The following is a 23,629-nucleotide window of genomic DNA, read 5'->3' on the forward strand; positions in this document are numbered from 1 at the left end:
GTCCCAGACTGCACTTCCAGCTCCGTCACCCAAGCGACACTCTGCCCTCCTCCCGGTGGTTTGAATTTGGGTTTATTGTTTTCGTAGCCTGCTCCGGGTGGAGAGCAGCACCCTCGGTGTTGGCGCTGCTCCTTGCCTGGGGTTTGACGTGCTCTCAGGGTTTCTGTCAGGCACTGCCCACAGCCCTTCCCGCAGTTTGGGGTGCAGGGCTGGAATGCGGGGCTGTGCCGGCTGCCGGAGGGAGCCTGACACGGGGATGTGCCGCCCTCACCTCCGGCGGTCCTGGATGTGTCCCTGCTGGTGCCCAGGGAACGGGAGATGGGAGCTCACAACCCTCACACCCCGCTCACCCTGGCTACAGCAGGACGAGCCTGACGAGACGGGAATCCAGCAGAGGATCCCCCTGCCCACGGCTCATCGATGGGTCTGGGCTGCCACTGCAGACCCACGCTGGAAACTGCTCTGTCAGGGAACGAGGCGCGGGGTTCACACTACGGAAGGCTTGCTTTAACATGGGGAGTTAAGCAAAGTTTGGGAAATCGGATGTAGTTTTGGTTAACGATAATTTTAAGCCCGAAGTTGAGCTTGTTGAACCAAGCCCAGCAGGCACGAGGAGCAGCAGGCAGTGAGAGCAGCCAGCTGCAAGGCAGTGAGTGGCTCACGGGCAGTGCAAGGTGTGCTCGGGATCACTCTGGTAGATTAAAGATGCCATGTGGCTCCATCACAGTCCCAGAGCGACAGGGCATCCTATGGATGTGCTGTTTTCTGGTCTGTACTGCACAGTATCACATCCCACAGTGACTCAGGGTCACGAGTGGTTGGGAGGCAGTACATCCTTCTGAAGTGCTCTGTGGGATTTTTCCATTTGTTCTTACATTTCCTTCTTCTGGAGTCAGAAGTGCTTGGCCTTGTGCTTCTTGACTGCTGTTTGTAATTCAGTGAGTGCGTCTGGCTCTCCTGAAGGGAGGGTGAGGGATGGCACACTGGAAAAAGCCTGTCCTTGAATCTCTTTGCAACTTGATGTTCATACAGGTTTATATTTGGGCAGGCTCTGGTGCTGCCTGAGTAGGTCATTGCAAGTCTGTGTTAGTGAGGTCTGAGCTGGAGAGCCACCAGAGCTGCACACCCATCTCGGCTCCAAGTGCCTGTGGATGGCCAAAGATCTCATGGGCTGTGCTAAGAACCAACAAAACCCACAAGAGTGCCTGCCATGGTGTGTTGGAACACTCTCATTATTATGTTGCTGATAATTTTACATTTTTGCCCATTTTCATTAGGCTGGATCTCACCAGTATCACGGCCAATTCAAGATTTCATATAATGCTTTCATCAAAAAGCATTATATGAAAAAATTGTTCAGCCTGTGGCAATTTTAGATCATTTTGGGAAATGATCTAGATATGGAAAAATACCTAGGATAGGCCAAGGTGAATTCTTGAGATGAGGTGTTCAGCCAGGGCCAGTCTGAGGGTACCATTGGCTTGAGGAAGAAAACCATAACTTGCCATTTCTCAGGCAGTCATGAGGAAAAAATTATGTAGTAAAATATAAGTGTTCCTTGACAGGACATTTCACTGCAGCAAATTATCTAGGAGCACTTCAGGAGTGAGTGCACAGGAGAAGAGATCTCAGCATGACCTGGATAAAGAGCAAAGCTGGTATTGAAAACTGTCAGTACGAGAAATTCCAGGCAATGGAGCAGTTTGAGTATAGCTAAAAGGTTTTTATCTTTAAAGAGCAGAAGTGATTGGTTCTTACTCTCTTCCACAGAAGAGGAACTGTCACAATGAACAACTACCATTGCCATCTGTACATGGAAGGAGGTGTGTGATCAGTGTCAGGAGTTTTGGGGCACAGCCCATTGAAACCTCACTGCTGGCTGGGAAATGTTGATGAAGTGTTTTACAAAGTCCTGTGTGAGTGCTCTGGTCTCATCTCTAACCAAAGGGCTAGAGAGAAAATTTGTCCCTTTGAAAAGTTTATGGCAGGAAATGAAGTACACAACCTGCCATGGTAGGGTAGCAAGGGAGCTGTTCTTATAAGCATCAAAGAGGTGGGAAGATGTTTTGTACACCTGACCTGAAGAACAGGTTTAGTGAATGAGATCTCACCCCCAGTGAGGAGCTGACTGGCCACATCAGTGCCACAGGGTGAGGAGGGTTGGGAACACCTCCCAGTGTGACAACCCCAGCAGATACCTGCTGTCAGAGAAAGGCATCCAAGCACCACCTCTGCCTTGTTCTGAGTGGGATGTTGGCATCTGTGCTGATAAGGATGTTACTAATGAGACAGAGAAGTCCTTTTCATTTGCTTTGCTGCATTCAGTTGTGTCCTGGGACTCAGGAACCATGGTGTGCATGACCTGCACATGTGAAACATCGTCTCTTTTTCTTATCTGCTAAATCTGTGGTCTTTGGTTGTTGCTAAAGCAACTTTAAAAATGTTTAAAAATAAATAAATAGGCTCACTTGTGTGAGGATTACTTGTCAGTTCAAAAATGTGTTTTTGAATTAAATCCAAGGATGAGTTTCCTTGGTTTTGTGTGGATTTTACCCTGCCAGGCAGGTGGGCATCCTCAGTCAAAAATCAGATTGGAATTTCAGTGCTCAAAGCCTGATCCACAATCTGTGTGCCCTTATACTTTCATCAGACTGAGATGATGTCTATGGATAAGCACTGGATGTAGTGCTGGGTGCAGATGATGCAAAGAGCTCACTGGTGAGCGTGTTAACACAACATTAACAAAGGAATTGGTGTCAGACTTCACTGTTTTTTATGTTCATTCAGTTTATTTGGCTGTTGTCTGTTTGTATCCTTGGAGCTTTTTCAGTTCCTTGTGGAAAAGAGCAAAATATACAATTATAATTTAGTTTATTTCTTCAGAAGTGTCCACATTAAAACAGTGAGTTAATTCAGTAGAGGTGCATAACATACAGTTTTATATAAATGTATAAGCACCAACACAGAATACAGACTATATACCACAGAAGCAACATACACAGTGCAAAAAATTGTCTTCCATCAATACTCTGACAACCTGTATCTCCTGGATACACCAGTTTTATTCAGGAGTGTGCTTTAGGGGCATAGGGAAAAGAATAATGCAAAAGAAATAGAGACACAAAGATACCACAGAATCTTCCTGATGATACACTGATTTTTTTAGGGTGCCACCTCCTCACTGCTGCTCCATGAAGCACAAGAGCACCGGTGAAAGTTGTACGGGCTCTGTGTCTGAGACCAGCTGGGGGTTATTGGTTCAGAGGGGTGACAGGAGCTGTGCCAGAAAATGCTGTGATGTTTAAGCCAATACTTCAACAGTAAAAAGATAATTTCCCATGTGCCATCTCCGAGGGCTGGAGCCTGGAGCTGTGGTCAGGGTCTGTCTGCCCTGCTGTGTGCCCCAGGGTGCTGCCTGTGCTGGCTGCCCCTGCTGGCACGTCCCGGCTCACAGCCTGTGGGGTCTTGGTGGGGAGCTGGGTCGGGGCTTTCTGCTGTTTCTCCACTGCCTGAAGGATTTCTTGTGACTCTGCTAGCCCAGCCTGAGTTAGGACAGTGTGACCTGGCCCTCCCTCACCCTTTGGACACCTGCTGGAAATGACCCAGACACGCCTTAGCCACAACAGATTGTGTTGTGTGCAGCCCCTCTCTGTGCTTGGTGGACATCACATCAAAGGGAGACACCTTCATTTATTTTTCCCCTCCAAGTAATATTTGAATACTTAAGAAGAGCAGCAAAATCCTTTCTGCTTCTTCACTGCTGACCTTACTGGATGGTTCCCACCTGAGGGCTTGCATAAATACCCCTGTCCCAGCCAGGGTGAGCTGATAACATGGATTTCATTGGTGCATATGGAGCGACAGATTGCCTCTCCCGGAGTGCATTTCCATCTGTGGCAAAATTGCTAATTAATTTGCTGAATTTTTTGAGCTCTTTGATCAAGGTTACTTAATCTGTGCCATAACTCCTCACAAAACCTCAGCACAGTAATTCTGGCTTGTTACTCACACTGATGTTACCTACTGAGTATCATGCAACATTCTTTACAGCTATATACAAGCATCCTTAGCAACACTTTTTTATCCTTGGAGAAATTTGGCTTTTTTTTTTCTCCATGAAAAAAATACTGGCTACTGCTTCTTCATTATGGTTTTAATCATGACCTGTAAAAAAGCTTTTACCAGTTGGAAAGGCTGTTAATAGATGTTTTCAAACCTTGTTTGACCCATAGTGACAATATACACTGGATTTCTGAAATAAAATCATGTTTAGAATAAGCGTATGAGCAAGGGCCTTAAAAACTACAGCAGAGGCAGTGCCATGAGACAGGGTGCTCAAGGACTGAAGCTGAGTTAAGGGCTTTTATAGTCCAGTCTGTCACAGAAGTTCCATACCTGTATCACTGCTCTTGACACGTGATGTGGCTCAGATGTTCTACTCAAGATACCACGTCAAGCAACAGTCCTCTGAAATGAAACATCGCACTAGACCAGGAGACTAGAGAATGGATTAGTAACTTTTCTAAAAATATGTATAATTGCCCAGTTTCCCTTAAGTTACATCTAGATCCACTGAAGATGTGGATAATAAATGTTGACTAACCAGGTACGACCTGCCCAGCTGACGAGGTCTGCTGAGGCTGTTCAAGAGCCAGTGTCCAAAGGCAGTCGGTGAGTTATGCTGTTCAGGCTTTGTATCAGGGTTGATGTGAGAAGCAAGAAGCTGAGATATTCCTGAAAACACACTTCTAACTCTAGATGTGGATATCCCAGGGCACAGGTGCCCTGTAAGTGTGACAGGCTCTGTCCATACATGGTGCATATGCAACATCCACCTCAGCTTGGCTATACCAGCAGCAAGAAGAGTTTTAGCATTGTAAAGTGGCAACTGCAATGAGGCAGCTCTAACCTCTGGACAAGGGGATGAGATGCACTGACAAGTAGTTTTGCATCAGGACCTACATGCCCTGTAACCCCTGGTGCCTACAGGCAGCAGCAGGGTGCTTAGCAGGACAGCTTGGAACTGGTGGGACATGACCACATCACCCCCTCTCCATCACAGGGCATTTCTGGTGAGTCCTGTGGTAGCACATGTCCAGCTGCTGGGCAAGGGGGTGAAGCTCAGTAGTGCAGGGGCAAGAAGCAGTTTGTCTGCTGCATCCACAGGGATCTGCTGCCTGGTCACTGCACACTTCCATGGACACACATGCTGGGAACACCCAGCCTTTGCTTTCTGCACAGAGCATTTACCTTCCACCTGGGGCGTTGATGGAACAGCCCAATGTATTTTCTGTCCGAGCATGGAACTGCTTGTGAAGTACAACTGCACCTGCCTGTGCTGCACTGGTTGGTTTTCGGATAGTACAGGTGTGCTGCTGAGACGCAGCCTCAGCCACGCTTGACTGGCACACTGGTGCAAAGCCAGTGACCTTTGGGAAAGCCATTATGGTCACCTGGGCTGTTCTCAGTAATACACAGGTTGTCCCTTTTAGTTACCAGGTTTCTAGGAGGCTCTCCAGAGCTGCAGCTGCCCTCTTGTCCCCTTGTGCCTGGCAAACCTGCCTCCAGGAAGAAGCAGGGGTTCCCCCAAGCTGTTCCTACACAGACTTCCCTGTTTTAAGTATTTGCTGTGTCTCTAGAGTTAACCAAGAGTTAGCTGGTGGTTAGAGTGCACCCGCAGTCTGGGGGAAAAATAACACTGTTCTCTCTACATCCACTTGTGTGAGTACTTTGGTGAATACTGCACTTTTTCCACAGTGCTTCCCTCCTGGTCTGGGAAAACCTTTTCTGTGCCTTCTACTGGAGCAAGTGTTAATAACTGCAAGTAGCCCCGATGGTGTGGCTGGGAATGTCCACCATGTACAAAGATTTCAGTGGGGGTGTTGGCGCTGGCCTTGGTAGGATCCCGCTGGCTTTTGGCAGAAGCTATGCTGCTTTCTCATCCCCTATCACCGTTGATGTTCTTCTCAGGTTTTCCTTGACTTTAATGAATTCTGGTGCACGGTCTTCCTGCTTCTCCTGCTCTTTCTCCAGCTGTAAGAAAGAATTCATTGTGCACATGAAAGGACAAAAGGGCATCAGCTATGTTAAAACAGAAGGCTTCATTATCGCTGGGTCCAGTTATTATTGCCCAAAGCTGAATGAGTGTGTAGTGCATGTGCTGTGGCTCTCTTTTTACAAGCCATCACACCAGACCTACATTCACCCTTAGTCTCCTTCTGTCCTGCTGAAATATTAATTTCTTTCTTTCCTCCAGGGAAGAACATCTCTATCAGAAAAGCAGGGTAGGGCTCCACTTCATATTTGGCATGGGAGAGGGAGGAAAAGGTTTGAATCCTTCCCAGCAGAGGAGGCCTGTGAGCCTGGGAAAGCTCTCAGCGTTAGCTATTGTCTAAGGTGAGGTAAGTCATTGTACTGCCTTGCTTTTATATGTGAAGTCTTTATGGAGCTTCCCTAAACCACCTTGTTTCACATTCCTTGTTCTCTAAGAGTACTAGGCTTTGGTTTTCAAGTGATCTCAGCTTGATGGACATTGTTGTGTTGTTAATTAAACAAACTGGTTTCATTCATTTGCAGTGCAAATACTGGCAAGTAGGAGAGGCAATGACTTTGTTCTCGGTGGTAATGAGCCTGCTCACTGCTTGCACTGGTTTGGGTAAGAGGGCAGGCACCCAGGCCATGGCTGTGCTGCTGTCAAGTGCACAGTGAATATTGCTTTCCTGAGGCACAATTTTGGCCAGGGTACATGCCAGGAAATGTTCCCCAAAGCGGTTTGGGTAAGATTGCAGCAATGCTTCTTCCAGCACTTCTGCAGCCTCTCAGCCTGCACTGCAGGGTCCTGAGCCCTACTATGGTGGGTGCTCCAACAGCCCCCACGCAGTCTAGGGTGCTTTAACTGGAAAAAAGCTCCAAGGACACTGTGTGGAACCCAGAGGAGACCCGGGGTGAGTGGTGTGTAATGGGGGTCTTAGGTGAAGCGGTATAAACGTGGTGGAGCCCACTGTGAGGGTGAGAATGCTGCAGCTGTGTGGGGCAGCAGTGGAGGATACACTCTGGCTCCTGTTTTATGGAGGGGTAGCAGTGCTATACCTTGGGTTGAGCCTCAGCCCACCCATCTCCCCCTGTGCCATGTGTCAGGTGGTTCGGATAACCCAAGGATGGGTGAAAGCTCAGTTCTACCTGATCCAGCCTCTGGTGCCTCTTTAATAGCTCTTTTTCAAAAGGAGACTGCAATTTCTTTGCCTCTTCCTCTTCCTTCTTCTGTTTGATGAGCAGGTCTCGCCGTCGGTGCTCGAGCACTCGCTGCAGCTCTGGCTTGCTCTCCACGCCCAAACCTCTGTGGATAAAAAGCAGAAAAATGAGGGCCAGAGCATCTACACCTGGGGCATAACCACTGCCAGCTTGGCAACTCCAAAACTTGTCTTGGTTCAAAATGGAAACACAGGAGACCTGCGTTCCATGAGATCCATGGGAGATCCATGAACCAGCCTTGACCCACAAATCCACCCACAAGGTTTGAGGGTGTTTGGTGGTGCCTTGGGGTGGGCACATGTTGCCGTTCGTGTATGGCACATTTGGTGCTTGAAATTCTACTGATCCCATTGCACCGGGGTACCACAGCTTTCTGTGTCGGCCGTGGAAACGGGACCTTCCTAGGCTCGTGCTGTTACTGGTTTTAACGGTGTCAGGTGTGGATTCGGCGGTGCTGAGAACGTGTGCAATAATGACGATTTTTTTCCCACCAGCAGGGGTAGTCATTGTGCTGCAGTAATTGTCCTGGCAGCTCCTTCCCTCCCCGCGCGTCCCATCTGAAGCTTTGAAGCTTTGCTTCATCTGAAGCTTTGCTTCGGAGCTGAGGGCCGGCGATCCCTCTGCTGACATGGATAGTTTGGATCAAGAGGCCAAAATGAGCTGTCCTTTTCTCCTGGAAGCCGGAGGGTTTGCTGATGGCGCAGGTTCCTGACTCCTCTTTGGCCACCTGCTGCATCTGAGGTGAACCTCTGTTCGTGAGGAGTGGGATCACAGGAAAGGAGACACAGCAGGGCCATGCAGGCAAGGCACAAACGTGTGGTAAAGAGATGGAAGGCATTCCCTGAACATATTTCAGAAACCTCACACTTTGGATATTGCCGTTCCTGAAGTAGTTATGGGTGTTTGGTGTTCCTGTGGGCACAGGTCTGTGTTGAGAGGAGGGGACCTCCTCATGCCTGTGCTAAGGGCTTGCCCAGGGTGCCCTGGGTTGGGGAGTGCTGTTAATGTAAAGCTCCTCCTCAGCACCAGGAGGTCTCTGTTGACCAAAGGCTGGTTGGTTTTGACCAAGGCTGTTTGAAAGCAGAGGCATCAAACCCTGTGGGCTATGGATTTCTTGGCAGGGTGGCAGATGCTGAGGTGGTACCTCACATCACGACAAGCTAAACTGGCAGGCAGGAGAGAGGAACCACTCTCTCCAGATGCAGCAAACCTCTGCACTGTTGCAGCATGGCTCAGACCCAGTGCTTGCATCCTTCCAGTGTCACTTTTAATGATACTCCCTATTATAATTTTTTTGCTTATTGACAGGACCGAGTTCACAGCAACATCAGTGAAGGCTATGAACCCATAGCCTTGGTGCCAGAGCTTTCATGATGGTTTTTGAAGCAGGAACAACTTGGATGGTGCAAAATTGCTTTTCCCAAGGCTTGAGAGAAGAAAAACCTGCCTTGGCTTGCTGGAGACACAGCTCGCAATGTTGCCTGTGGATTTGTTACTATTCTTTGATTTAATCAGCCTGTGTTGTTAGTGCCCAGAGGTGTTGAGTAAGATAAGAATTTTGTTACACAAGCTGCTGATTTCAGTTGCTTCTCCCTGCTGCTTGAGGGGGAAAAAACAACCAAAGCAGAGACAGGAGCAAATCACAATTCCTTCTCTCCTCCTCCTCTCTCTTTCTCTATGGTAATATTTAGCAGGAAGCAAAACTGGTCCAGCAAACTGGACAAGAAACCAGCAAGAATGGATTGCTTTTTGCAGCAGGATTTGTTTCACATATTTGCTGAAAAATACTTGAGAGGTCAGAGCCAAAATAGGTTTAAACTGGTGCTTGAGAGGGGCCACATGAGTATGTGGTGCAGGATATCTGTGGTGGAGCTGCCTCCTGCCAGTACCTGGTGGCACACATGGATGTGACACAGTGGCAGGCACACAACTGGAGCACAAAAAGATGATGTATGTTGTGTTTGCCAGTGTGAAGTGAAGCTCTGGTGCCACAGGGTCTGCACCTCCTTCACTGCTATTCCCCTCTGCTGCTTCCATTGCAGGGGTTTCTTGTTCCTTTGTTCCATCATGGTTAGACTGGAATAATGTTCTGTGAGATTCAAGACAGTGCTAGTGGGTGACCCTTTAAACTGAGCTGTATCACTACAGAAGAGATGGTCACTCTCAAGCCAGAGACTTTAAAAAATATCTGGCTGGTATAGTGGCATCTGCCTTGATGCCAGAGAAAGGTCCCTGTAATTCTTCTGATTCTGGGAAAATCAAATCAAACCCAAGCCCAGCCAGTGCCAGTATTGATTAATGCACCCTGCTGGCAGGCTTGATTGTTCACTGAATTAATATACGTTTCTGGTTCCTATGATGACTGCAGTCCTTTAGAACAGAGGCTGTGCTCCTTTTAATTAGGCAGCCAAAGAGCTATTGTGTCAGGGTATTTCAGGGTGTTCAGAAAATGTCAATATAAAGCCAGCAGATTTCTTGCTGTGCTTAAAAGCTTCTGAGCCTCTGAGAAGATGACTTTATTGCACTGATGTTCAGACAGTTGCCACAATGGAATGATGTAGCTGTAGGTTCTTGATCATTGGTTTCCTGATTTTGTATCTGTACCCCCAAAGAGCTAAATTGGGGTGGTGGGATAGGAAGTCAGGCATATGAATTCTAGCCTATCTTTACCCATTTGATATTTAGGGAGCTGGTGAGTAGCCTTGTATGGATGACCTCACCCCACTGCTACCTCAGCTTTTAATGACTGCATCCAACCTGCACCTCTTGCTGCCTCTGGATTGACCTTCAAGTGCACAGGAATGCTGTACATTGCTAGGGACTTGGCAGATCAGTGATGGAGACAGAAAAACCAGAAAACCTCCAAGGGACACCAAAAAGGGGCTGTAGGCATGCCTTCCATCTTCCAGTGCTTGTGACTAAAAAGTGTCAGCCAATCCTTTGGGATGGCAGTGCAGGGGCTTTTTGTTCTGCTTTATTTTTTTAAAAGAAATGGTCATATCAGAGTAAAGAGGAAAGGATACAGCAAAAGAAGACAGGATACTGTGTTTGTTTGCAAGTGAGGGGATTTATCGTGCCATTCCAGCTTGCAGTCTGGCTCTGGCACCTGTGCCTCAGCTGCTGAGCTCTGACAGCTCAGCACCACTTGGACTGCTCCAGTGGCAGGCTGTGACCTCTTCTTACCTTTTGTGGTTCATCAGCAGCTCCCTGTGCAGCTCTTGATGGCTCTTCGAGGCTTTTACAGGATTTAGGAGCTTTTTAGGTTTGATGAGGTCTGGGTTTCCATCTATGTAGTCTGGGTGAGTCAGGATATTCCCACCATCTGGTCGCTCCCGCTGTATTTCCGTATACATCGAGGCTGGAAGAAAAAATGAGGTGTTTGCATGAGAAGTCTCACCCTGCTTGGTGTGAGAACCCTGGGCAAGGCAGAGGAGAGGAGCTGGTGCTTGTCCTGGCTGCTTGACACCCGTGTCAGTGTCAGAGTGCACGTGCCTTCATGTGCTGGTGTGGGATTTTTAGAGGTTTTAAAAAATACTCCCTTTGCGTTGTTGATGAGACACATATTAATTAGATCACTTAAACTACTTGCCAGCCACTTGCTTCAGTGGCTTCAGAATTTAGTGCCAAGGATTAATTAATGCAAGATAGGTCTAACTAAAACTGGAAGCAGCCATGGACGAAACTGTTGTTGGTATGTCCTATCCCATAGCACAAGGGGATGCTGTGGGATTTAAGGGGCTTCTGAAACACTGGCCTGAGGAAGTCCTGCTGTATCTGAAACCTCTTGTCAAGCAAAGATTTGGCTGATATCCTTCTGACCTATTCATCAGGATCGAGTCCAGTGCCAAGAAAAACATCTTTCGCCCATGCAGTCTGTGATCATGCTGCAATAATTTGTATGTTCTGGATGTAAGAACAAGAGCCCACTGTTTTGGAAGGGACGGCAGCTTGGATTTCAGGCAAACCACAGGGCATGCTCACTGCTGGTGTTTTCCAATTCCTTTACATTTTCTCTTTACAAAAAACTTCTATACAAAGTGAGTGCAAAGCACAAGTTATAAGACAAACTGCATGTGGTGGGCTGTGTCTTTAAATGAGGAGCACAGGAGGTCTGCCTCCAATTATTCAGTGTATGGTTTAATCAGGGGCTCAGAAAGAGCAATTTATTCCTGACTATTCACTTGAACAATTTGGAAGTTTACCAGTAAGAACGAAAAAAGTCCCAGGAAAAGGGTGTAGGCAGCTTCATGTCTTTAAGTGTCTCATTATTACAGTATTTTTGAGGCCTACTGTGCAGTTATATGGGTTGATGGACCTGAAGAAAAACAGTTGTTCAGTAATGTTGCCTCTTTCTCTTATTTCAATCTCATGTATAAAAGGAATAAAACCTTTTAAAAAGAGAAATCAATAAAAAAAGCCAAGAGAAAGCAGGCTAGGTCATTCTTTCACAGTCAGTAAGCACTTAAAAATGTGAAGTGGATTGCAATCAAACAAAATTGTGTAAGGAATAATACTGCTGAAGAAAAGATTCAATATCAAACAACTTCTCATTGAATGTTAATGTGGCCAGTGCCCTACTGCTTTGGGAACAAAGGAAAACAAATCAGAGCCCATTACAGGAGTGTAATTGGGGTGAATAGTTTGGTACGTATTTAAAGGGTGCTTGGAAGCTGGAACCGGTGATTTTTTGTATCACATTATTTTCCTCTAGGATCACACATCACTGCTGGCAGAAGGGAAGGTGGTGTGGTTTGATGTTTGGTGGCAAGTGCCAGGCTGACTCAAACCCTTGCGGGGCTGGACTGCCCAGGCTGAAACTGGGAGCTCAGCCTTGCCTTCCAGAGAGATGCAGGGACTGAAGAACAGCCAAGGGTTAAGGCAGTGCAATTTCATGGCTAATTTTTGTTAGATGAAAGCCAGGTTTTGAACAATGAGAAAACAGATCAGATTTTCACTGGGGCAAAATTGCTTTGCTTTTTTCTTGTACTTATTTTGCTTTTTTTTCTTCACAGAAGAGGCAGAGAAAAGACAAGGAAGGAAGGAAGGAAGGTACAAAAGCAAAGGTTTGTTTTAGCATGAATGAAATGGTTGAACTCCTATTTCAAATGGCAAAGCTTCATTTTTCAAACAAAAAGGTCTCTCCATGAAGTAACTTCAATAAAATGGCAGGTGTTTTTCACAGAAACACTGTTTTTGGAAGCTGTGTTAATAGACTAGGCTCACTGTCACTGTGTCATCCCACTGCCCTTTCCCTCTGTTCCTGTTTAGTCCAGAGCTGCCTCCAGTGACACAGATGCCCACACTTGTTTGTGGTTGGTACCAAATCCTGATGCATGTCAGGAGAAGGACTGGGACATGTCCATCTTGGATTTGTCTGTCTTAAATCCACTTGATATGCTCTGTTATGGGATAATGCAGTGAGTAGTGAGCGTGGAAGGATTATGCAGCCAACCAAGGCTGAAGGACCAACCTGAGTGTGTAAGTGGCTGAAATTTAAGTGACTTTGGCATTTTTCTCTGGACCAATTAGCTCTTGGGTCCTGTTGCTAAGCTGTGCTAGCTCTTGGGGCACTGGTGCAGCACTGTTATTTATTATGTACTGTTTTCCCCTGCCTCCATGCTTTATGGTTTTCCTTTTGCAGCTCAGGAGTGGAAGTCCCTTCTTCCCTACCCCAAGACCCAGATCCTGGGAGATTTGGTTGGCCAGGCTTTCCCCACATCCACATAGGTCTTACACCCAGCAATGCACACCCACGGAATGGTGTCATCCAGTCCTTCAGTCTGGGCTTGTGGTGTTTCCCCAGACACCCAGGATGATCCGGGAAGGGCCCCCCTTCTGTCTTATGTGGCATTTTGAGGGGCACTGGGGTGATCCTAGAGGTTTTAGATGGGCTAATGTGGTTATTTCCAGACTGCAGCAATCTAACATTGCCTGACTGAGGCTTGCAAAGAAACAGCAATTTATCAACCTATTTACTGAAGGCAGATAGGGAACTTTTCCCTTAAAGTAGTACAAATTAAGCCAAAAACTGGGAGGGAAGGAGTAGGAGGAACTGAAGTGGACTGGAAGCTTTTCTGGCCCAGTTCTATTAAAGCAGCATGTGAAAGCCCTCATGAGGAGTGCAATTTGCCTCAATAAACTGAGGGGGCCAGGACACAGCAGGTACCTCTGTGCTTGGTTTTCAGGGCACTAGATGTACCCAGGGGTGTGCAGAAACCCATTTCTAGGGTTTGGCTTCCTGTGGGTGTCTGTACTGCTGCCCTGGGGACAAAGTGAAAGCCCTGACTGGGGCTGGAAGGAGCCTTGAACCTCTCTACAAGAATAGCACTTTAAACCTTCAGAAGCCCTCAGCCTGGAACAATTCAAGGAAAGTCTTCATTAGCACTGAGCAGAAAAAGAAAAATGGTAATATAAAAATACTGGTGTGACTGCAGCACAGTTTGGGATTATGCTGGGGGTAAGGATGGGACATCTCTTCTCCTGCAGGATGGCAAACAGGACCTCGTGCAAAATGTTTGTCGGGGAGTAGATCTATCATCTCCAAGACCTGAGGTAATGCATGTCCATGTACCAGAGACAGCATGCTATCAGGCTGCTTTTTGTCATTATTTATGGTGCTGGAGGTGTAAATCAAGCCAGGCTGCAGTGGATTTACAGCAGGATGCCTGTTTTTGTATGACTCAGCTGCAGATCAATGAACAAGGCTCTGCTCTGGTACCTCCCTGGCCACCATCATAAATCAGTAAAAGGTGTTGGACATTTTAATTTTGTTCTTTGCAAGACACAAACAAAAAAATAAATACATGTGGATGTTAATACCGTCTGCTGTACTGAGGAAGACAGTGTGACCTTTTAAATAGGTCTGCTTTGGACTGTTGCTTATAAAAAGTTGTTTGCTTCAACACACTCAGGCTTTTGCTTGCTTTTAGGTATTTTCCCTTTTCTCATTTCTAGAAGCTCAAGGCTTTCTAGGGAATGTGTGTTTCTAGCTGCTTTTCTGTTAGTAAAAAGCAAGACTGCCAGGATGAGGATGCCAGGGCCCATGGCAGGTACTTGGACATCACACACGGAGTTATCTCCTCTCTCAACCATACGGTGAAATGAGCCTCCAGTCTCTATTAGTTTTCTGGGAGACCACATAGGGAATTTTCAGCATCTTTGAGGTGGCCCAGATACCAGACACCCCCCTGCTTCAGGGTATGGGACTGACTGGAGGAGAAAAGTGACATTTTAATATCTTGTTCTGTTCTGACCTAAAGCAAAGCCCAAATTCCTGCTCAGACCACCTGGAAATACTTATAAATCCCCCAGTTCCTGAGAGAGTTGCAATAAAATCATCACTCTGCAATCCTGGGACAAATTGTTTCCACTTCTGATTACGCTCAGACACAATCTTTTTGGGGAACAGGTAATCAGGCAGCTTAGGTGCAGCACTAAATGATTTTGAAAGCATGAGTGCTGCAAATATACATTAAATATGCTCTACTAGGAGTGTAAAACACGGTGTAATGCTTGGGGTGCTGAGTGGCTTTTGTGCAGCCCCTCAGAACAAGGAGAAAGGTTTTAGCCTGCTCCTGGAGAGGAGGAGGGGGAGGACTGGCTCACACCCAAAGACATGAGGGTTTGGCTGCGGCTGGAGCGGGGCTATGCTTCCTTTGGCTGCTGCTGCTTTTTGGTTTTCCCTCACACAGAGGAGATGCCCTTCACAGAACATTTATTTAGGATTAAACAACTTGTCTCCTGGTGGTGATTGCCATGTGAGCCCCTCTGCGTCAGGACTGTGCACTGCTGCTGGCAGCCTGTGCTACCGTCCTGTTGGGATGGAAATAATCCCCAGGAATGTTACAGGGATTAACAGGCCTGGAAAGGGCAGGTAACCTGAGGGATGCAGCTCTGCTGACGGCTGCCTACACGGCTACAGCTGTTCTTTACAAGGGAAAAATGAAACAGGTTGGAAATGGAGTTAATCCATAGCTGTTGGACTTAGAAAGCTTTAGAATGGGGATCTGGGGTCCTGCCCAGCACCTCTCAACCTGCACCTGTACAGGAGAATGGAGGAAGCAGCAGGACAGCAGCTGCTTTTTGCAGGTTTTTATGTGAAATGCCCGACTTGTGTTTTTCCAAGGTCTCCTTGACATCCTGCCCCCTGTGACATCTCATTTTTTCCCCTGCACATCCCTCAGCCCTTTCCCATGCTACCTGCATCCTTAAACTGCAAAGCTGTCAATGCTGCCTTATGAAGCACAGGTCAGTGTTCAACTTTAGCTGAAATCTAGAAACCAAATGTAGTTCACAGTGTTTTATTTCTGCTGTCTGTGTCATTTGAGAACTGAACTAGAGTATCTCAGAAGAGTTTTATCAATAGGGCCAGATGATGACCAAACTGCTTTTGTTAAAAATATTTTATTGACATCCATTTTTGGGCAGATAATGGGCCTTTGTGAAATGTCACCCATGTAAAAACAGTCAGAGAGCATTATTTTGGGAATGGGATCTGTACTCAGAGGACACTGCTGTCTGTAACCTTGTGAGAGACCCTGTTACTTGGTAGAAGGGATAAGACTGGACAAAACCCTCAGGATGTCCAGCATCAGAGACCTGGATCTGGCTTTGTAAAACCAGTGATCCAAGAGACCACTTCCTGAGCAGAAATGATCACTTAAAATTGTGGTTACAGGGGAGAACCTCTGGTTTTCTGGATGCCCTGGATTTATTAATTAATGCATCTTTTTTAAAGAACAAAGAGATTAATGAAGGGCTGCTGACAGAAGCTGGTCATACATGTCCTGCAAGTCAGGCAGCTGCAAAACCAGCCAAAGTGTGGGCCAGCAGAGAGAGTTTAAAGCTATTTACTTACAAGTAACCTGAGCCTGGGGGGTAATGTGGGTTTTCGACAATTTAACTGCAATTGTTGGGGGGAACCATCCCTTTTCTGGGCCTTAGACCCCAACAAGATCCAGTCCCTGGGGAGCCCTCATTTCGTCAGGGTGAGAGTACTGTCCCTCACCCCTCTTTGGAAGGCTGAGAGGAGCAGGGCCTGTAATCAATCCCCACAAGAGCTTGCATGCGCAGGTGGAGATTTTTGGGATCTTAAAACTGGCTTCTGTTACTTTTAAGCACTTTCATGCTTCTCTCTGTTAACCAGAATGTAACTTTTTTTTTTCCTTTCAGATGATGAACTTTCTGTCAATGCATTTCCAGTGTCTGAAGTGCAGCTGGAGTTTGACTTTACAGCTTTTCTTGTGAGAGAGTAATAGCAGAAAAGGTCATGCTGTATGTTAAGTCCTACAAAGAATGAAGCTGAAAGTTTGTCATTGGCTTTGAATTCTTCAATTGATGGCACTTGCTAATTTGCATGGTTTTTCTACCGTTAATTAACTGTATTTTAGAAATACAGAATAGCTGGGGTCGGCAAAATGTGGAAGAATTCCATGTCAGTCTCTGAAAGCCCCAGAGCTTTGTCTGATGACAGCAGCTTTCAGGTGTGCAGCTGCAGGGCAGAGTATCATCTGCTAGGAGGACAGGAGGTTTGACCTCAAAGTCAGGCCCTTGCTTTAGGAAGCCCCTTTCTGCATGGTGAGGGTTCAGGACAGCAGGAGGAGGAACCCAGCTGTGGGTGCTGCTTGATGGGGAGGCTTGCAGTGCCTGGACGCCCTTTGGTGGGTGAGTCCTCACAGCTGAGCCCACAAATTGTGCCTTAGCACCCCAGTAATCCGTGTGCTGCTGTTACAACAGCCTGGAACAAAATACCTGTAATTCACATTAGCCTAATGCTGCTGCTGTGGCTTGCTGCCCTGGTGATGGATGATGATGACGTTAATAATAATAATAATAATAATAATCATAATAATAATGTGAGCCCAAAGATTGGCAGATGCTAAACATCACCCTCCCTGGGTGAGATGGCATCAGCTCCCATCCTCACTGTGATTTTCCTCTCCTCTGGCTCCAGCTGTGCCAGCAGCTCGGGAGCACCTCATACCGACGCGCCTGGCACGCTCCCCTGTGCTTGTCACCAGGCGACCGTACCTCTGATAAATGATATGTGTGCTCTGGTAAGGAGTCAAAGAGCCTTTGTCTGCTTTTAATCTATAGTTTTAAATAATTAAGCAAGGCTAATTCTGGTATTTATAATGCAATAGGGTGAGTGTAACTCGATGTGGCTGCTGTGGGAAGCAGTTCCCAGCTATCAAGTGGCTGCCTCAGGGCAGCAGGCGCTCACAGCCCAGGTCCCCTTGCCTTCACTCAGCCCTGACGGTCAGAAATAAACCCCACGGGGTCACAAGGGCAGAAAGGCAGAGGAAACCCAAATGGAAATGTAAAACAGGGCTGGGGGACACATCTCTGCAGCTCCCAGGACTGCTGCCACGTGTCACCACTGTTCCTGTCTCTGTGTCTGCTTAGCACATGCTGGGGATGGGCCTCCCCTCCAGTACAGCCGGTGCTCTCCCACTGGTATAGCCAGTGTCCCCAGTTTGTCCCCAGTCCTGCTCACCCTTGCTGAGCCCCGTGCCAGCAGTGCAGCCCCCAGGGCTAGGTCCCCAATTTGCACCAGCACTGCACCTGCCTAGGGGAGCACAAAGCAGGTGCTGGGCTCAGCCCGGGCCATCATCCCAAAGGTAAAGGACTCTGCATGTCACCATGGCCACCCGCTGGACTTTGCATTCATGGACATGGATTTAGAAGAGAGAAATCCCACCAGGTTTGAGGCTTGCTGAGCTGTCTGGGGTGTAGAAGTCACCAGCTGGAAATGCTTGTATCGTCAGGCAGCAGCAAGTGCCTCTCTGCTGGCAGGCAGGACTGGGTGTGCTGGTTAATAATTTCATTTAATTACCTTGGACTGTGATAAGCAAAGATAGCAAGGCTGGGATCTTAGTCTGTTAAAAATCACTAAGATGTCCCATGCCTTTTATAGGCAGCATGTGGAGCACTGGTTTAGTTTTGTTAGACAGTAGCAGATGCTTAGCAGTCCTTCTTGACAATCATAAACTTAGTTTTAATATCTCACCAAATATTTGCTCTGCACATTTGCCTGCCAATGACAGAGATGCACATCAGTCAGTAATGAATGCTTAAAGTTAGTTCAAAGGTATTTTGTTAAATATAGAAAATGTCCTCCCATGTTGATTTGTAGGGATTGCATTAGCCCCCTATCCAGCCCAGCGCCTCTCCAAGAAGGTTTGAATTGCAGGATGGATATTCTAAGGGAATTTCTTGTGGGATATGGAAAGGCAGAAACAGAAGGGCAGCTTTTCAATCAGCTACTGAAGTATTAAAGTAACACGATATCTCAAATAAAATTAAAACCGGGTCCCAAGTCACCTGTGTATACAGTGCAGAGCAATCCCGCGGGATGAAGGAGCCCGTCCCCGCAAAGGGAGCAGCAGAGCAGCGGGGATACCCGGGGCAGTGTGGGGACCCTGGGCTTACCTGATTTCCGCAGCGAGGCCCTGGGGAGCCCGGGGGGCAGCTGCTGCCCTGTGCCCCACGACATGGGGCTGTGGGGCTGAGGCTGCCGCCGCTGCCCGCCTGCACTCGCGCCTGGCTGACTTTTGGCCGCTCCAGCGAGGCCGCCCGGCTCCTGCCAGGTCTCCGCGGTGGCAGCAGGGACGGAAGGTCACGGGGAGGTGGCTGCTGCAGCCTCCCTGCTGCTCCTGTCACCCCGCAAGGACCTCGCTGAGGCTGGAGCTCAGCTGGCAGCAGCCGGTGACCTTGCTCGCTCTTCAGTGCTGGTCCCTCTGCCGCCCTGAAAACTTCTTCCCTTTGCTCTTTGCTGCCTGATGATGTTTTCCCAGGAGAAATGAGGAAGCTAATGGCTTTTCTTCCCCAGAGCAAACAGCTCTGTGCGTGCCCAGGCACCCGAGCTGCCTGCTCGGCACAGCCACTGCTGCTGGTGGAGAGGTCGTGTCCCTGCTCCACGGAGGACGATTTCTCCTCAACGTGCCTTAACCACGCTCCTGGAGAAATCAGATCGCCCCAGAGGAAGCCGCACGCCCACTCTCTTTAGCAACCACTGCAACAGCCAAGCCGGCACCAGGGCAACCGCTCGAGCTATCGTGATTATTCCCTGGCGTGTTGCAACACCCTGTCATCAACCTACTGCTGCACCCCAGGGGAAGGGCTGCCAGAGGGAGATGCAGCCCCTACACGGGGCCGCGGGTGTCCTGGTGGCATCAGAGCTTGTGTGATGCCACAGTATCGCTGCCCCAGGTCTTCTGCTGCTGGGATGCAGCCCCTGCCCGAACTGGGCTTCTTGTCCCCATCATCACTGTGGCTGGAAGGTGCCGTGTTGGCTGTCCCTGACTTGCCACAGCCTGGGGAACCGAAGGCTGCAAAGGTGGGGGAGACTCCACCAACTCCTTTTGGCTCTTCAGTGGGCTCCACGGTCCAGTTCTGCCCAGGCTGCCCAGTGCCAGCCTGCATGTGCTCACTGTCTCAGTCCCAGGAGGGTCAGGGATGAAGCAAAACCATTTCCACACAGAGGAATGCGATAGGGAAAGCTGTGGGGCTTCACACTCTGTGGCACCCAAGGGTGCATGGTCCAGGCCGTGTCCTGGCCTGACACTCCTGGCCCTCTGAAGGCCTGGAGAAAGAAGCCAGGTTGTCATGGACAGAGGGGTGCTCTTTCACTTACTTTCACCTTTCCACAGTTTGCACCTCTCCACATTCCAGCATTTTCCCTCATCGCAACCATGTGTCCCAGCCAAGGCCTCAGCAGCACCAGGCGTGAGCAGAGGCCCCAGTCCCTCCCAGTTTGCCTCCAAAGCTCTTTGAGGGTCAGCATGGGCTGCTGGCACTCACCTGGACTGCCACTGCCTGGCTTCTTGCTTCCACTCGGACCCTTGGACTGAAGGGAATATTCTTTCTGGAAGAAAAGACAAGAGAGAAATGAGAAAAGACTGTACAGATATTGCTCTATCACAGGAGATGAAACAAAGGAGAAGTTGCTGGTCCTTTGCTACCAGAGACTAAAAATATTATTGTTATTTTTAACCTGACCAAGAGCTGTTCAGTTTGATTGACATGGGGCCTCAGATGCAGGAGAGGAGAGGCAGGCTGGTCCTTATTCCAATGTGTGTGCTGTGTGTCCGTGTACTTGTGAGCATGGTCAGCCTGACCTGTCCAGCTGTGGATTACTCACAGGCAGGGTTTGGAAGACCCTGTACAGCTTTTGCACCTAAACCAAGGCTGTGGCAAAGGAGAGGCTGTTAAGATTGTGCAGTTTTTCTGCTCAAGCTGTGACCTCACAGCCCCTGTGTGCCCCACAAGATTCTTGTGGCCCAGCAGACTCCCCTCACATCAGGCATTGTCCCATGGCCTGGCTGCTCATTGTGCACTCCAGAAACACCATTTGGTTCAAGTTGAATGGAAAAGGAAATGGATACACATCTGTGCTATTCCCCTTGGGTCACTGTTGAAAAAGTTTCAGGTCTGTGAGTTCACTGGAGATGTGTCAAAGGGGGAAAAGAGCATCGATCTAAACCTGTTTTGAGCTCCAGGGAAGTGTGGTTATGGCTGGTGGATGTGGGAATGGAAAAGGGCTGTTCTCCACCAGCTCCTGCTTTTGACTAAGTAAAATCAGAAAAAGGCCAGCTAAATTTTCTTGATATATTTCTGATGCATCCTGGTGCCTGACCAGCTGCACATCTGGGCTCCTCTCCTGCAGAGAGGAGGAGGAAGTGGGTTTGTGGGGTTCTGAACCAAGGGATTTTTCATGGCAAAGCTCTTTTACTGAGAGCTCCTTGCAGAACAGTTCTCTTTGCTACCTAAATTAGAAAGCAATCTCCCCCTGTGCTCCTGCATCTTTGAGATTAACAAAAAGCCTTTGTGTTGCCCCTGTAGCTCCCTGAAGGTTACTTTGTGAGGGAGGTTGATTGCTGGGTGAGATTTATCTGGAGTGGCTCCTGCAGACAAGGAGTTGCGTCATCACAGCTGCCCTGTGTGTCTTAGGAAGTGGCTTCATGTCCTAGGAGAGGGTGACATGGAGAGCTCATTCCAGCATCACCCTTTGCACCTCCTGTACACTGTATGGCCCCATGTTGCCTGGGAATGCTGCAGGGCTTCGCAGGGGGGTCTTCTTTGGAGAGAAGGAATGAGGAATGAGCCCAGGGTGTCCCTGAGTCAGTAACTGGCAGAAGACCCAGGCAGTTCTGGCATGGCTCTGGGATAGCTGTGGAACAGCTCTGGTACAGCTCTCTGACATGTGTGGCACAGAGGGCTCATCCCTTGGGACTTGGGCTCTGCTGTGACGGGGGAATGATGGTTTTCTCATTCAGTGTGCATGTAAAGAGAAAATAATGCTGTACTGAATGTGCACCTGGAGTGTCCCTGGTGGGTGGCTGTATGGTTATTAATGAGTTCTGGGAACAGGAAAATGGTTCTGGAGGAGCCCACAGCCAGGTTCTTGTTACCAGGGCTGTTCATTAGATGGATTTTTAGCTACTGAGTTACTGTGTTAGGCTGCTGGCTATCATCTCTTTAGCCAATTGCCGTGGCACCAGAAGCTTTCTGGTATGGACATGTTTCCTGTGTACTAAATAACCCCAGATGTGTTAAGTGAGTTCCCAACAGCAACACTAGCTCTCTCTGGATGTGCAATGCTGCCCACTGACACAAGTGCAGTGACAGTGAGATAACTCTGTGTGCCCGCCGAGGAACCTGGGTGCAGCTGTGAGTGACAGAGCAGACAGCTCTGCCTGGATCTTTATTAAATCTCCACTCTCAGCACGGGGTTGGGACGGCAGAATCACTGCCAGTCATGCCAGGCTCCCAATCTGCAGGCAAAACTTTGCTGAAGTCACCTGGGGCTGCACTCGAAGGCAGAGGGCGTTTCAGCTCCTGCTGCAGGGAGGTCCTGGAGGCTGGTTAAACATTTGCTCTGCTGAGTTAATGCTTGATGTGGGCTGAGGTGCTGCTTGTGGTGGTAGGGACTGGTTGTGCAGCCCAGCCTTCCCTCCCACCCGGTGGCACCAGCTTCCAGCACAAACTCTGTGCAGTCCCAGTACAACTTCAGAAGCTGTGCTGGTTGCACTGTGGTCGTGACCTTGGTGGTGGCAAAGCCAAAGGCAGGGGATGTGTAGGCTGGTCAGACCATGCCAGGTCCCTGGTACCGTGTCGCCTCTTGGCACAGAGAGGTTGGTAACACTCCTGCTAATCTCCACTTGAGCCATTTGTGTATTTGCAGAGCAGGACAGCTTCTCCTTGCACTTCCCCAGCTCACTGGGGCAGTTAATGATTGCCCAGGTGATGGAGACTTTTGCCTGCTCCCTGTGGGACAATGCAGGGTCTGGCACTCTGTCTCCAGCCAGCTGAGGGACAGGTATTATAGGAGTCAGAGGGCTTAATTTGTCGCAGTGAGGGCTCAGATGGTGAGTTTGTGCTGCAGTAAATGGGCAGAAAATGCCTGCTATTTCCCAAACCCTTCTATTTCCATGTGAAAAGCACTTCTGTGTGCAGTGTGACTGTACCTTGCCAGGAGTAAGAAGCAGTAATAAAATCCAGTATCAGATGGTAACACTGTGCCCCTCTGCAGCTGAGCAGGACAGCCCTGGAGACACTGCTGATGGGGGCAGGTGCCACTTCCAACCTGCAGGCAAGCTCCTCCTGCCTGGGATCCCCATCCTGCCTTGACCGTATCAGTGAGGACACCCACTGCTTCAGCGGGAATTAGCCTGGTGATTAAGTGGGTTAAATCCCACAGAGCAACACAAGGGATAAATAACAAGTAGTTCCATGCCTTACGTGCACTGCTCTGCATTACTCCCGAATGTCCTGGGCATCACTATGTTCTGGCAGGACTGTTCCTGACCGTGACTCGGATGCACAGCAAAGAGCTCCTGCAGTGAATGTCTGGAGGCAGTATCACAGGCATGAACCACCAGCTCTAACCACCATCCTCCTCCCTGGTTTCCCACTGGGGGGGTGCAATGCTCCTACTGGAGCTTAAAGCCAGCCACCTTGTATAAACCATTAATCAGTGTTATTTGTCCCACATGTAGGAGCTGTAATGTTTACTTGTAGCACTACTGACAGTAATTTTGGACTCTGTGCTCTGAGGAAAGCAGGGAAAAGAGCCATTGGCAGGGTCAGAGTATGAGCCATGGAAAGGGTGATGAGAATGGCTTCAGGCAGGTTCAGATCAATGCAGGTGCCATTAAGGTGCAGTATCAGAGAGCATCGTGTTGCACTGTAGCCAAAGTCTGAGCTAATGAAATAGGTAAGAAATTGCTGCAATCATATCACGGTGATAAAGAGGTATAAAAGTAGGTAAAATGCCACTCAGGCTCATGTGACTCTCCCAGAGGTCTGGTTTGGGAGGAGGCGCTATTAGCAGAGTTAGATGTTGCTCAACCTCTGGAGGAGTAGATGGACTCAGAAA

At 48.5% G+C, this 23,629-nt stretch overlaps 1 protein-coding gene and 1 long non-coding RNA gene across 4 annotated transcripts in view; one reads left to right on the plus strand and one right to left on the minus strand.

Moving 5' to 3' along the window:
• The window catches only part of LOC131582145 (uncharacterized), a 51,041-nt gene that overhangs the window by 4,688 nt on the left and 22,724 nt on the right, over positions 1-23,629 (plus strand). For 2 of the 3 annotated variants that reach the window (XR_009278291.1, XR_009278290.1), the window contains exon 2: positions 12,264-12,314. This is a non-coding gene — a long non-coding RNA (uncharacterized LOC131582145). Of the gene's footprint in view, positions 1-12,263; positions 12,315-16,422; positions 16,659-23,629 lie in introns of those variants that run through there. The other variant, XR_009278289.1, reaches the window with a different exon arrangement.
• On the minus strand, positions 2,783-19,253 carry FAM107A (family with sequence similarity 107 member A). The gene is made up of 4 exons (XM_058845021.1): positions 18,682-19,253; positions 10,435-10,609; positions 7,180-7,336; positions 2,783-6,033 (listed from the first exon to the last, which is right to left on the minus strand). Exons 1-4 carry the CDS (start codon positions 18,743-18,745, stop codon positions 5,926-5,928), a joined length of 504 nt encoding a protein of 167 aa, XP_058701004.1. The 5' UTR covers positions 18,746-19,253; the 3' UTR covers positions 2,783-5,925.

Source organism: Poecile atricapillus, chromosome 9 (genome assembly GCF_030490865.1).
Source record: "Poecile atricapillus isolate bPoeAtr1 chromosome 9, bPoeAtr1.hap1, whole genome shotgun sequence".
Lineage (NCBI taxonomy): Eukaryota > Metazoa > Chordata > Aves > Passeriformes > Paridae > Poecile > Poecile atricapillus.

Bases quoted from the DNA above. Each gene is read 5' to 3' on its own strand.
- FAM107A (XM_058845021.1), bottom strand. From the start codon at position 18,745: ATGTCGTGGGGCACAGGGCAGCAGCTGCCCCCCGGGCTCCCCAGGGCC. The intron at 7,337-10,434 runs GTAAGAAGAGGT...TTTTATCCACAG, and splicing joins CTGCTGATGAACCACAAAAG to AGGTTTGGGCGTGGAGAGCA. The intron at 6,034-7,179 runs GTAGAACTGAGC...TCTTTCTTACAG, and splicing joins GGCACCAGAGGCTGGATCAG to CTGGAGAAAGAGCAGGAGAA.